Source organism: Nannobrachium achirus, assembly GCF_963921795.1.
Source record: "Nannobrachium achirus genome assembly, chromosome: 24".
NCBI lineage: Eukaryota > Metazoa > Chordata > Actinopteri > Myctophiformes > Myctophidae > Nannobrachium > Nannobrachium achirus.
The window spans coordinates 39,676,081-39,691,656 of record NC_137831.1 but is presented as its reverse complement, the minus strand read 5'-3'; the positions used below and the strand labels follow the sequence as shown (position 1 = coordinate 39,691,656).

At 42.0% G+C, this 15,576-nt stretch overlaps 1 protein-coding gene across 3 annotated transcripts in view; it reads left to right on the top strand.

Moving 5' to 3' along the window:
- Window positions 1–4,276: 4,276 nt before the first annotated feature.
- LOC308280500 (sodium-driven chloride bicarbonate exchanger-like) overlaps window positions 4,277–15,576 on the top strand; it is a gene marked incomplete at both ends in the record, with an annotated part of 140,212 nt that continues 128,912 nt past the window's right edge. For all 3 annotated transcript variants that reach the window (XM_080720786.1, XM_080720785.1, XM_080720784.1), the window contains 2 exons: window positions 4,277–4,324; window positions 9,007–9,036. In XM_080720786.1, the coding sequence (XP_080576912.1) occupies window positions 4,277–4,324; window positions 9,007–9,036 (78 nt within the window). The remainder of the gene's footprint in view (window positions 4,325–9,006; window positions 9,037–15,576) is intronic.

Here is a 15,576-nt window from a genome sequence, read left to right as displayed (position 1 = left end):
TTAATGAATGAATGATTTTGTCTGGAGGGCCAAATTGTCATGTGTGAAGCTTGACCAATCCTCAATTCTGCATGACACGGACACAGGACTCCTTGGAAGCCTATGGGACAGACTGTACTGGACAGACAAAGCCACTCCTTGGAAGCAGCTTTCACCACTTCAAAAATGTTTTAATGAAAAATGCTACATGCTTTTCTCAAAAGATTGCTGCTATTTGTTCCAAAAAGCTTTACACCGATGACCCATCTGAAAACATGTTGTGCGAGCGAGGGACCCGAGCGAGTGCAATAAGCGTAATAGTGTTAATAGGGCAAATTCAATAAGTGTAATAGTGTAATAGGTCTAAAAGTGTAATAGTGTAATAGTGCAATAGGTGTAATAGTGTAATACTGTAAGTGTAATAGCGTAATAAGTGTAATAGTGTAACTGCTGCCCCTTGTGACGTGGGTAGAGCTGCGAGGAATCCGTGTACTTAGCGGATTGCGAGGGCCCGGTCATCACTGCTCGCAGCTTTAATTTAGATTGTTTGGAATCTCATTTTAGCAATTTTAATGATTTTGATTTCAGTGGGTGGGGGCATGCGTAAGTGGCTAAATAGGTATTTTTAGACACAATAAGCCCATTCCCAAGATGCACCACAATCTTTCATGGGCAGATGTGACTTATGGGGGCTAGTAGTGTTACTAAATAGTAATAAAGAAATCGCCGGCTAATTGTGTCGAAAGATACATATTTAGCCACTTGTATGCCCCCAGTGATATCAAAATCGCTAAAATGGCAAAAACGATAGAAATCCGTAAATGAAAACATTTTAATACTCATCTCTCTAATTATAATCTAAAATATGAACCCTAGTTGTAAAAAAAACTTAGAGAGCTGCTCTTATTTGTGCGTTCAAAATAGACCTAAGAGGAGAACAATTTTGATGTATAGCTGTCTTTACTTTAGGATTATTATTTTTTGTCTTGTCTTTTTTTAATACTTCTACTCCACATATACATATCAGAGATATATACTGTAGGCCTACTTTTTACCATGCAGCCTGACTTTTCATGTAGTTTCACTCCATGCAGGGACGTGCTGGCCATTGGGAAAAGCGGGACAACTCCTGAACGGCCGGTTCATTCCCAGCCGGTCCAGGCCGGCCATTATGAAAAAAAAAAAAAAAAAAATGTTGGCCTTCGCTCCATTTTGGGGGCTGGGCGGCCAACAGAGTAAATCGTCACTGTCGGGCAGAAACCTTGTATCTCCAAGTTTCAAATTTGTAAATTTTTTCGCAAAGCAAAGCCCTGCTTCATCATACAAGGCCGTTGCACAAGAGTAGTGAAAACAGCAGATCTACAAGCACACAACGCCTCGCACCGCGAGGCGTTGTGTGCTTGTAGATCGGCTGTTTTCACTTGTTTAAATCATTTTTAAAATGATAAATACAAAGAAAACGGTTTTGGACATACAAGGTTTCCACCCGACAATGTCGAAATATAACTCATGTAATTGGCCCACTGGCTTGTCACTTGTCATTATCTGAAATGGCAAATCTTGGAGTAGCAGCAGCGCAATGAGGGCCTCTCCAACTCTTTTTCCCGGGCTGAATCAAGGGTCCAGCACGTCCCTGACTCCATGCCAGGCTAGCAATTCAGGGGCGCTGGAGCCATGCAGACACATTTTACCCCACTACAATTAGGCCTAATTGACATCTGTCGAAAAATATAAGGTAATATCTATGCTATTTTAACTGATCAATTATTATTATGGTTGATATTATAGGTTGAGCTAGCCAGCAGCACTGAACAAAAAGACCTGCCTACCAAGTTGCAACATTAAAGTGATGAACACATTAATGCATTATAGGTAGCCTACTAATTACAATTAAATAATATGATTGTGAAATTGACCTAAAAAAAAAACTCAAATACGAATTTAAATTTGTAATATAGTTGTGGCATTTGCTACATTTACTAGTACTTACTCTACCACCTTGCAGTGACTGTGTGATATATTGTAGTGCACTGCACTACAAAACAGTTTCCACGATTCAAGAGGTGAAGCCTTCAGGCACATTTTAAAATGTAATTGTTGGATTGGATTGATGTGCACGCAAAGATAAAGCATGTGAATTTGATCGAATGCCAGAAAAGCCGCCCTCTTTCAAAGTCGCCCCAGACTCGTTTCCCAACGGGTCTGTGGCCTTAAGCTAGATGCAGATTAGACTAAAATCAAATATGTGCTTCTGGGGGTCCCTGGAACAAAAAAGTTTGCAATAGGGGTCCATCCGTGGAACAAAATATTTTGAGATGGGGGTCCACGGCCAAAAACAATTTTGGGGGTCCTTAACTACTGATAGGCACCTTCTACAAATGTCTTCTATTTATAACAATTTTCTGAAAAAAACTTGTTGCCATCAGTGTTTCTCAAACTTTGTCATGTGAAGGACCCCCAGAATGATATGTATTTGGCAACGGACCCCATCACAAAATATTTTGTTCCAGGGACCCCCAGAAGCAAATATTTGATTTTAGTCTATTCTGCATCTAGCTTAAGGCCACAGACCCGTTGGGAAACGAGTTTGGGGGCGACTTTGAAAGAGGGCGACTTGCCGACTTAACTGGCTACCATTTGATCTAATTAGCCTAATTAAAGTAACCATAATTTTGGCTAAGACCTGATAGGCTATCCATTATCCACTAATACAAACAATCAATAAAGAATACCAAGCACAATTTCCCCTTTTTTGTGACTGTCAGACTTTAATAGGTTTAATAAGTTTTATACGTTTTACAATTTCCATAAGTGAAATGTGAGTGTTACTGTATGACACTGTATAGACCTATTACTCCATGGCCTGCTGTTCAATTTGAAGAAGTTGAAAGAAAAACACTTCAGAGGAAAGACACAAACCTTTTCTTTGTTTTTTAGGTTTTATTTTTTATTTTATTTTTTAAGAGAAAATGCTCATATTTTAAAATGGGCATATTAGTCTATGCATAAAGCATCATTCGTTGCCTACTGTCGTGGGCGGTGATTTGTTCAAACGCCATTATGTGAGATTGTTTTGGTGCCAAAACTGCCAAATAAGCCTTTTTTCCCTTTTTTTATGATAGCCATACATAGGCTATAATATAATAAAATAGGGCCTACACAACTGCAGTGGAGCGACATCTAGCCTATTTAAATTGGCATGTCATCAATTTCACCACTAGAGGGAGCCAATGTATCACTATCCTGACGCACTGATCTGGCTGGGGATGGAATATAAAGTAGCTGGAATAGGCCTATAATGATGGAATGGACAACACGTGTCGACAATTTAATCGTTTTAGTGTAGATCTTGTGGTCATTCGCTGTCGCACCCAGAAGAGGTCTAAAGGCCAAGGGACCCACAAAAAATGTGTCCACGAGACCACGACCCACAAATGGGTCCCGACCCACGGACCCACTGTTGGAACCAAACCAGTTCTATACAATACAGATTTATGGTAGGCCTAGCCCTGGACCTATTTGACGAATGGGTAGTTAGGCCTAGATATAGACCTATATATTGTCCTTAAACGAGTTCTGGATGAATAGCCCAGCGGCGTCAGTTCAGAAAAAGCTCATCATGGTGTCCATCCTAGCACGATTACAGTAGGCTACATTTTATTATTTCCCCCTGTAACCAAGGTATGGCAGCTGCCATAGCTTGCCATACCCAATTGACGCCTCTGGAATAGCCCACCACCACAGTTATAGCTTTTTTTTGTTTTCATGACTCACGTGTGTGTGTGTGTGTGTGTGTGTGTGTGTGTGTGTGTGTGTGTGTGTGTGTGTGTGTGTGTGTGTGTGTGTGTGTGTGTGTGTGTGTGTGTGTGTGTGTGTGTGTGTGTGTGTGTGTGTGTGTGTGTGTGTGTGTGTGTGTGTGTGTGTGTGTGTGTGTGTGTGTGTGTGTGTGTGTGTGTGTGTGTGTGTGCGCGCGCGTTCAGTCGTCGTGGGAACGCTCCGAGCTGGATAGAGCGCGCGTCAATAATGAGAAGCGCTAGCCTACAACAAGAAGAACACCCCCACACACCATGCGTAAACGAGTCTAGGACGTATCATGGTATGTAGGACAAGACGATCAGCTACACATGCTCACCTCCGTTTGAGACACAAACCGGCCGGTGGATGTGAGAGGAGAGGAGGGGGGACATCATCATCCTCATCATTGTCATTGCTGCCAGCCCAACATTCTGACAGAAGAAGACGAGGGACAATAGGAGGAGGCAGCATCACCAATTTATTGTGAGATCCCGAGCGAAAGATGGACATAACGGACCAAGGAGCTCAGATGGAGCCGCTATTACCCACGGTAAAAACCATTGTGCTTTTCTGAACGTGCATACAATATAAATAGGCTATATCAGCCTGTTAGATTAGCACGTAAACCGGTTAACACGCGGGGGCACGGTGCACAGTCAATGTAATTTATCTTACGGATAAAACGAACCATCATTTATTTCAGTTATGTTTCATAGTAGTAGCCTAGAAAATGCACTATATTTTACATCAAAGGGGGAGGATTCCCCAATGACCCATATGTTTGTTAGTTTGGTTGGTTGTGTAGCGTGGTGGTGAGACCAATTAGAATGTGTGTCCTCACACCAAAACATGAACAATATTCAATTGCAATACTGTATGATCAGATTGAATCAAGCATCATGCATAGTTGCCTTTGCAGCCTTTGCAGCATAGCTTAGACATCGCTCTCTCTGTATCGTTTATGGCCACTGTAGCCTAATTAATCACTCACGTTGGATGAAGCACGTTACATCAACAGCCGCAGTTGAAAACGGATTCATTTGAAAAAAAACATTGAAATCAAAATCCTAATCCTTCATCGTCTCGACACATTTCTTTTGCGGTGCAGGCGTGTAATTAATTGTGATACACATGGCGAGACTGGCTGTCAAGCCATCCCTGTTGCTTAGCCCACACTGCGGATCCATGACCATGATGTTTAACCTGCAAGACAGTCAAGATTAGCTGAATGCTGGCAGTGTTAGGTGTGTCGGTAACAGAATGGCATACAACACGTTTAATCTCTGGATCATCCTAACAAATATGCAGGCTTTTAACTGCCTGTTATGGGTCAGTGATGGGACACCAGTGGTTAATGACAATGGTCCGCAACCTGCATACCTAGGCTAGTAGCCTGATACTTTTTGAGTGCCCAGCACAGGATCCATCACAGCCTAATTTCTCTGCTGTTTTATGAGGATTTGGGCATTTCTGAAAGCTGCTCCTCTCATACCAGTGGTTCTCAATCTGTTCGGGCCGCGACCCCCAAAATAATATTTTAACTGGGGACCCCCGCACCCTTACGAGCACTAAGAGTTGAGGCATTACATTTTGTATAACACGGTTCTATTGTGAAAATAGCAGATCGCATGCTCACAACGCAAGATCGGCTATTTTCACAATTTCAGCCTCTAATATTTGACAATTTGACCAATGTTTAATTTGTCATTTTAGATGTATTAAAAGTCCTTAAAGGGCCAGTTCACCTCTGGGGCAACCAGATCTTATTTTATAGTTGTTTGGGACACGATCAACACAGTTATTTTTTGTGTTCAATCTGTGTTTTGAGATATTTTGGTATTTCAGCATGAATGATGATGCATTTTGCATCATATGAGTCATCATGCTGCATCATATGATGCAAAATTCATCATTCATGTTGAAATACTAAAATATCTCAAAACACAGATTGAACACAAAAAATAACTACCAGTAATAAGGATTGTGTTGATCGTGTCCCAAACAACAATAAAATAAGATCTGGTTGCCCCAGAGGTGAACTGGCCCTTTAAATTGTCTCTTGAGAAATGTGCAGGTACCCTCTATAGATACACTTAAACTGTATATGTTGGTTTGTTTACTGTTGAGTGAGAAAACAATGTTGCACATTAAGTTAATCATCTGGGGACCCCCCCCAAAATAATTTGGGGGTCCCGACCCACAGGTTGAGAACCACTGCGCTATCAATCCAACACACTCTCACTCCCCCAAAACACGTTGTGTAGCCAGCCTCAGATGAAATCATCCTCCACTGACCCATAAGGAGAGAACATGCAGTATCCATTAAAGCTCAGTGCTGTGGGCCAGCACTTAAGTCTGGAGAGGGTGGTGGTCACACCCAGGGGTGTCACACCAAAGTCTGGGCCCTGGGTACAAGGATTCACTCACATTTTGTGCTTTAGCGATTGAAAAATAGCAGCTATACAAGCTCACAGCGCGGCACTGAGTGCCGTGAAAAATCGTGAACATTTTTGCAAGTCTTCGAATATTTCAAATCCTTCTAAGGTTTTTTTTAAACACCTATGTTTCTATATCATTGGTACTTAAACTTTTTCACGTGAAGGACCCCCAAAATGATACGTATTTGGCCACCGACCCCCATCTCAAAATATTTAGTTCCAGGGAAGCAACATTTGAGTTACAAATGTTCGCTTAAAAAGTACACATATTCAAAGATTTGCACGCATTTTCACAACGTTTCAAAAATAGCAGATCTACAAGCTCACAGCGCGGCACTCGGTGCCGCGCTGTGAGCTTGTAGATCTGCTATTTTTCAATAGCTAAAACAAGTAAAGGCCCCCTCCACCGTGGGCCCTAGTAACTCAGTCCCACGTTTCCCCCCCCTTGTGACGCCCCTGGTCACACCTCAGCGTGAAGTCGCTCGTTCCATTGACACGCCATGTCCAGAACACAGAACATCGAGATGCGAGCTGAGATCCGAACACCCCTTGTGGACTCTAATGTAAATAAGACAATTGATGGCTGAACCCTCTGTGTGAAGGCAGAGCCCACTTCTGTGGTCTCCCCCCCCCTCTCCTTATTAGCATGCAGCGGAGGAGACAGTGCTGAGTGGCGGAGAGAAGGGAAATATAATATCGTCGTTGTCGGGTGGAAACCTTGTATGTCCAAAACCGTTTGTTTTTGTATTTATCATTTTAAAAATGATTCAAACTAGTGAAAACACTAGTGAAAACACTATGATGAAGCAGGGCTTTACTTTGCGAAAAAATGGGGGCCGTACCTATGTTCTCCAGGTTCTATGTTCCCCAGGTTCTATGTTCCCCACTTACCACCTAAACATAACAACCCTAACCTCAGTAAAACTAATGCTGGTTAACCTGTGGGGAACATAGAACCTGGGGAACATAGGGTGGAGCCGGTGGACCCCAAAAAATGTACACATTTGAAACCTGGAGATACGAGGGTTTCTGCCCCGACAGTGACGATGTGCACTCTGGATCCTTTTCTATGGCATGGAGGGAATCGGAGAGAGAGAAAGGAGAATTGGAGTATAATATGAGCAATATGAATATTGCTCTGATACAGTACATGCATGTTTAATGTAAGATGTACAGTAATACCGCGGTGGTGGCTCTCCTGGGACTGTACTTGTGCAGCGAACGCCGGTCATACAGAGGTAGCGGGATGGCTGTTCTCGCCTCTCATCTCCTCCCCGCTCCGTGTCAATGCGGCGTGTTTCCCCCGGCTGTCGCCGTAACTCACCGCTGCCCCCTCCTCCGCCCGCCCCCCTTTTCCTCCTGGATGCTGCTGCATCCTAATGCCGTTGCCATGGTTTCGCAGGGATGCGTATACTGTATACGGGCATGCGAGGTTGGTTACGCGGTGTCGGTATGATGAGAATCAGCCGGGACGAGAGAGGGTGGGCAGCCTATATGGAAATCAGCACACACGGGGGAAAGAGTGTTTATTTCCGAGCAGGTTTCTAGGTTGCCAGGGGTCCTCAGAGTTACTACAGGGGGTCCTCGAAATCTTCCAATCCTTTTTATATTAACAACTTGAACCCTAGTGTGCATATTCTGAGAACTGTAGCCAAAAATAGCAGATCTAAAAGCTCACGACGGCGTCCGTCGTGAGCTTGTAGATCAGCTATTTTTGGCAAAGAGGTTTGGTGTAGAGGGGAAAAGAGCAGACTAAGTACAGAGTAAAAGATCAAGTTCATTATAGGTAATAACGGCTCAAGTAGTTAAATATCTGAAAACTCAAATTGACATGAATCCAAAATACACTGATGACTGTGGTGTCAAACAACAAAACTATATGGAATCCATAAAAAGGTTGTGGGGGTCCCTGCTTCATCTCTCTCTCAACTAAGGGGTCCCTGGCCTGAAAACGTTGAAGACCCCTGATGTACAAGCATCTTTAACAAGGCAGGAGGGGCAGTAGCTTTAGTATCCCAACCGTTATACTACTGGCTATGATGACTCAGGAACACAGACAACTAGAAAGGTGCAATTCTGGGAGATTGCAAGTGTGGTTGCACTGACACGAGTCGCCAGGAATCCGCTGGGAAACAAGAAATGACACAGTCCTTTTATACCAGCTTGCGCCTTGTGGACTAGCCTTGTGGAGCACTTTAGTGGCCTTGTGGGATCTGCAGGACTGAATTCTGTCTTACACTGATGTCATGATAGTATATATTTTGAATACTAGTAAGACGCCTAATTCTTGGACATCTGGCCAGTGATGTATGTATATCGGACCAGTAACCCATATATGGAGACCCCTGGTACCCATATATGGAGATAAAAGGGATTATGTTCATCACAACATACACTCCCTTTTATCTGAACCAGCCACACAGATATGGGCCATGTCTTGGCCATCTGGCCCGTAATGTATATGATGACATCAGGGATCTTCATATATGGGCATAAAAGGGATTCTGGGGAATACCCATATATGGACTTTTACATGGGTGATGTCACCTGTGATATCACCTGTGATGTCACAATGATGTGTCAGGGGAACCACAGTGTCAGATGTGACCATAATTCTGACGTCATAAAATCTCATGCAATTTGCAGGAGATTTCTGACGTCATCGGCTGCTTATCTATTGACTAGCTTTGCAAGCTGGTGAATAAATAGGTGAAATAAAAATGGACAAGAACAATTGTCTGGAAAAAGGAAAACAAGACTGATTCCTTGCTCTGTGTTTTCCTGTGTTTTACAGGGAGAAAGCCCTCAGGAGAGCAAAGATGTGGTGAGTGTCTGTCTTTTATTACAGTGAGCTGATGTACGTTTCGAAAACAAAATAAACTCACGTGGCTTTTACCCCGCAATTATGTTTTTGGTTTAATTAACCAGCTTGTTGAGCAGATGTGTGGTTTATTTTCAGGAGACATTTGTCATAGATATCACTATAAATCTATCGGTCGGCCGCCTGTACATAATATGGTGAATGTAAATAGGATTTAAGTTGGAGTTTGGCTAGTCTCGCGTAGCCAGACAACTATTCCACAATCTCTGAATGCTATATAGAGTCTGGAACTACAGCTCCTGAACGGCGAGTAATGGAAACTGTCCACGAAAATATATTTTAAAATGTAATTTCTGCTAAACAGCAAGCTAAACATGCTTAGATGATTTTTATTTACATAATGATAAATGTGCGCGATGTGAGACGGAAACGGAAGTGAGGAGGAGGCTTCACTTCCGCTTTAACCGTTTACTCATCGTTCTTCTTACGTTATTCCAGACTGTATGACGGGAGCATTTCCAAATCGCGGAGTCAACAGTCTGGCCACGCAAGACTAGAGTTTGGCTAACCGTGTGTATAGGAAAGAGAGGAGAGTTTCAGGATAAGATTATATACCGGTAGATTAAAGTGAAGTAGAAAGACATGCATAATGTAATTGCACCAGCAAATATCCAGGTTATTCGTTTAACTCTGAGAGGTTACATTCCTTCACTGTCAGATTTAAATGAACACTCACTATATCAGTGGTTGCAAAACTATTTAGCTCGAGAAATGAGATTTCTCCCCGAGACCCAAACTAGTGAAACTAGCAGATCTACAAGCACACAACACGTCAGGATGCGATGCAACATTTTGTGAGCTTTTGATCTATTAATTTCACTATTTCTTAAAACATTTTATGTTTTTATAGAATTCCTTGGAGCAGTGTTTCTCAAAGTGGATTCCAGGGACTCTGTGGGTTCCTTTATAGGGGTCTAAAAGACTGTACAAAAGGAACCAAATGGATCCTAACGGGTCCATTTGTTTCCATTTGTACACTGTCAGATTTAAGGGGAGACCTTGACATTTAAAAGTTTGAGAAACACTGCCTTGGAGTATTAGTATTTAATAGTAATAGTTACTTACTAGTTACTTATTAGTCCCGACCCAGTGTTTGTGAAACAACTGCCCTACTGTATGTAGCACCACTCACCGACCAGAGGCCACTAGCAGAAACTTTCTATTTCTATATTCATAAAAACAACAACATGTCCATTTATTGTCTTGGGGAAACAACATTTCAGCCCGATCAGAGAATTTAATTTTAAAATTAATGAAAGAGCTCATGAAGATGGTATTGTACTAGTAACATAGAGAATAGAGAAGAATTTTAATTTTATCCATTTAAGAGAAGATATATTTTATTGTATCCATTTAATCTTTTTCTCTACTTCCTCTTTCCATTGTGTCCCAAAATGTAAGTAAAAATATTTCAAAACAGGAAGTAAATAAATGAGTAGATGTACTTCTGTGGCCTACTGGCATTGTACTAAGAAATTTGGTACTGCTTAGTAATGTTTTTTTTGCAGGGCTTTCAGTCCGAGTGTATCTAAAAGGCAACTGGGTTAAGGCAGCAAAAGCTTGTGCGGAGATGCACCTAAACCTAACCATAACCCTAACCATAACCTCAGTAAAACTAATGCTGGTGAATGCTAACCTGGTGAATTGCTAACCTGCTGATGCTGGTGAATGCTAACCTGGTGAATGTTAAACTGGTCGGACCAACTGTGCTTAACCCAGTTGCTTTTTTGATACACTCGGACTGAAAGACCTGCAAAAAAACACTCTCCCCTTAGTAATGGACTAGTAATGGACACACGCACGCACGCACACACGCACACATTTGATTTTGATGTTTTATTTGCAGCAGCATCAATAATAATAATATTAATAATAATAGTTAATACAAACATATTTACTACAATGAATATGAACAAAAAACTATTAGGTCTAGGCTGGATAAAAATAATTCTTACTTCCTGGACACATTCATTACGGCCCTATTCACATACCGATGCGATGATGCCATGATGGCATCGACCAATCAAGAGATAATGTGCTCTTTACAATTATGAAGCGTTACAAATGAGGCGGCTCCCCCCATCAAGAACCACCAGAGCTTGAAGGTGCTATGCGCAAGGTTGTTACTTCTAAATTGTGAACATCTATTTACACAGATTTATTATGTGGATCATTGCTGTGAATCTCTCTTGCTCGTTTGATAGTTTGATTGATTGAAGAATTTATTAGAAGTTTGAAATAGGAAAAAGTTTCATGACAGTACAAATCACTCAGTGGTGTGATATGGATTTTTGAAGCGTGGGTACTCTAAATTCATGACGTCACGTGAACAAGTATTGTTATGCAAAGTGTATACAGCAGTGTTTTTTTTACAGCAAATTTTGATTTAGTTTTAGTCTTTTGGATACAATGTCATTTAGTTTTAGTCATAATTTAGTCACCTGAAAAGTTGTAGTTTTAGTCTAATTTTAGTCGACTAAATATCATAAGATTTTAGGCGACGAAATCTACAGTTGATTTAGTCAACTGAAATGTGTTTTGGCCTTGATGGCATCCTAATGACTGGTTTTACACTTGCTGCGACGTGTTGTGAGCTTGTAGATCGGCTATTTTCAGCAACACCTGAGAGCAACCAAACATAAAATGACTCTCTTCTCCACTAGTCCCTCCCTAAAGTTTTAGTCTAGTTTTTATTTTGTTGATGAAATTGTCAATATATTTAGTCTTAGTTTTAGTCATCACAGCTTAGTTTTTATTCTGTTTTTATTTTGTTTTCGTCAGTGAAAAAAACGCAGTCGACAAACATTTTTCGTCATAGTTTCAGTCGACCAAATCAACACTGGTATACAGTGTAACTGAGGGCGTAGGCGAGGCCTGCTTGCCCGTATTGTTATGCAAAGCAGCCAGGTAGGGGGAATGAAGCGTGGACCGCGCCATCAAGATGTGTGACGGCGCGGCCCACGCTTCATTCCCCACGTGCATGCGGGGGCCGCGTGCATGCGTGCGTGCAGCTTGAAAAGAATGGGGACGCCGTACCTCTGCGCTCCTACGGCATCTCACCCCTGAAATCACTGGTACAAGGTCATCTCTCAAGATCAGACTTCTATGCTCTTCAGGACCTTTTCTTTGATGATGGTTAGCCAGATTGACTAAAAGGAGATCCTACTGGAACCACTTTACATCTATTTATCTACGTATAGTTACCATAGACTGTAAAAAAAATACGGACGGTGCAAAGACATTTGTTTCTATGCGGCGAAAATGGCGCTTTTTTGTCCCTTGTATGGGTGTCGCCATCATTGTTTGAATGGTACCCCAGGAATCATAAGGAATGCTATTGGCTGCCAACGGTCACGTGCAACCGCAGGGATACATGGGAGAATGTGGTCGGAGCCTCCCGAAATACAGCACACGAAGAAGAACACAGCCGGCTGGTATCAGTTTAGCAATCCCCCCCCCCGCAACTTTATCATCAATTTTAACATAATTTGCACAAAATGCATATCATGGTAATTGAAAGGCAGTTTTTCACTAGCGACAGGAACCATAAAGCATTTATGACGATGTTCATTAAGGTGAGAAAATCTAAGAGGAAAATTAATGGGGTCCAGTGGAGAAAAAATCTTTTTGGTACCTCGCGGGGGGAAAACAGCGCAACTAGCCGCCAATCATGGGATCTTTCTCTTCCAGGAAAGCTTCATGAATAATCCAGACAACAACACCCCTGATAGTTACGTACATCTCTCTCTCTCTCTCTCTCTCTCTCTCTCTCTCTCTGTCTCTGTCTCTGTCTCTGTCTCTGTCTCTCTCTCTCTCTCTGATATGATATGCACGACAAATCATTAAATAAGATTTGAACCCAAGTTGTCGTGACTTGGTCTCTGCCTAGTTGGTACATGCACCATCTGGTTGAGCCATCGGGGCGTCCCAGCCTGTGTTGGTATTTGTGGTACACAGTAAAATCTGAAGTGTTACTTTGATATCAAGGCCATACGGCTCCATTTTCACATTCAGAGTTAAATCAGCACTCAGGACTTTGCTGTATAATGGATAAGCATGATGCAGTAGTAGTGGATGTTGGCACCTCTCAAATCTGTCCAGAATTTACCAATACAGTACATGGTGTAGTACTATGGAAATATACAAAGGATAATATGATGCATATTAGATTCCTCAATGTTAATTCTGGGAAAGTACAAAATTGACCCAAAAGGATGCTCACAGGTCCATTTGTCATTTATTTTTATCCCACGATTTTGTAGCCCATTTGTGTGGGTTAAAAAGTGCCTATAGAGTAACGAAGTCATGACGTGACTCGCTCATCCCCCGGTTCCACGGAAGTAATTTCTCTATGGAGAATGACGTTGGGTCATCTTAAAATCGTCTCATATATTGTGGTCCAAAAATAAAAAATCAAACCTCGGTTCGAAGTGGAGCGGTGAATTTGAGCAGCTGTACCCTATGTGAGTGAGTGAGTGAGTGAGTAAACTGTGCCTGTGAGTGAGTGGTGAGTGTGCCTGGCCTGCACAAAACAGCGCCCCTCCTTTAACTAGTGTGTTGTGTGTGGCCACTCAAGGTATTGCCAGGCTACGGACACGGCCAGCCAGCCAGCCAGCCAGCCACCCAGCCACCCACCCACATACCCACGGACATACCTGTCTATTGGGAGCGCTTTCACCGCTCCAACAAACAGTCTCTGCGATATTGTCGGGGAGGTGGCTCTGTATGGTTTATGATAGTCAGTCACTCATATTTGATACAGTCTGTTTCTAGCTAACTAATTTGGCAACAGTAACATTAACGTTTACTCACCATCAGTTGATTCTTCATATCCATATGAGTCAAACTGCTGAGATCATTTGTTTATGTTTGGAACACAGTTCTTATATGACGCGATATAAAAAAGGTCTATGGGAATTCAGAATGGGGGGAAAACAACGCGAACCATGTAGGATGTGTAAATGACGTCAAACTTTGCTATCTTGTCTAAGCTGTAATCCTGCAGGCGCTACTTTCCAACCTGGGGAGAGCCCCAAACTGAGTTCATGCTTCCTTCAATGCATGAGGAGTGAGCACGCTGCTTCTTAACTCTTGAGTTAAATTAATACTGAGGATTTTGCTGCGCGTCATCTATATCCCAGGAATAGTGGATAGATTAGATGTTGTTCTCAACCTTTTTATAACCAAGAACCACCTAAAAATGATCTGTCTCTCCAAGTACCACCATAATAACTGATGAATACAGGTGTGTAGACGGTTCATTCATTGAGATTTTGTAGTGTTTGTTGCATTCCTAATCCAATAATTTGAAAGGATCATCGGACAGATTTATCTACTTTAAGTCTGTGAACTTCCCGTGCAAATTGCGCTAGAATAGCCGCTTAGCCTACTGCAGTTTCTCCCGAGACTGTCAGTCCATAATCAGCTGCACAACTGATATTTTTTATGTGATTAATCCGTTCTCAAACCTAGTGAGCCTATTTCAACCAATTGCTTCTGTAGGTCGGAAGGGGTGCATAGCGTTGTTTCGTAACACCCATTACTCCAACGTTGCGTTTGTCCAACTCTCCCCATCTCTAACCCTAACCCTAACCGCACAACTCAAATTTGCTTCAATGCTTCTGGGGGGTCCCTGGAACTAAATATTTTGAGATGTGGGTCTGTGGCCAAATACATATCATTTTGGGGGTCCTTCACATGAAAAAGTTTGAGCACCACTGACTGACATAGAAACATAGGTTTTTCAAAAAAAATTAGAAGGATTTGAAATAATAATAATAATAAAAAAGATTTGCACACATTTTCACGATTTTTCAAAAATAGCAACATTTAAAAATAAAAAATAATTGAAGTGAATCCTTGTACCCAGGGCCCAGATTCGGGTGCGACACCCCTGCTGAGTACCACCAGAGGGGGGCTTACTCAAGTACCACCAGTGGTACCTGCACCACAGGTTGAGAACCACTAGATAAATAGATAACATAAAAAGTAAATGAACATGTCGAAGAGATAACATTCAACACAGGAACCCCAGCTGTTACTCCATGTGGACAATGTATCAATCAACCAGTCAGCTACCAATGTACCCTGATTTTGATTTGATTTCCTAAGGTCTCTTTATTAGAGTTATGTTATTCAGGCTGCTTGTTTTGTTACTTTTAAAGCCTAAAGGACATGCCGTGCAGTGCACACTCTGTTCCTATTTTCTATTATATCCCGGATATGAGCCAGGACTAAGAAAACATTATTTTTCCAGGAACTGTGAACGCACAGTTGGACAACTCCATTTACCTGAACGCACGCACGTTTGCGCACACACACATACGCACACACACACATTCGCACACACCTGCATGCACACGCACACGCACACACACCATGGTCAAGTGCAGTGTGCTATTTGCAAGTGCAATATCCAGTGTTTGGTTTTACTTACTTTTATAGTTTTTAGATGTATGTACTTAGGGATGACCTTATCTTTGA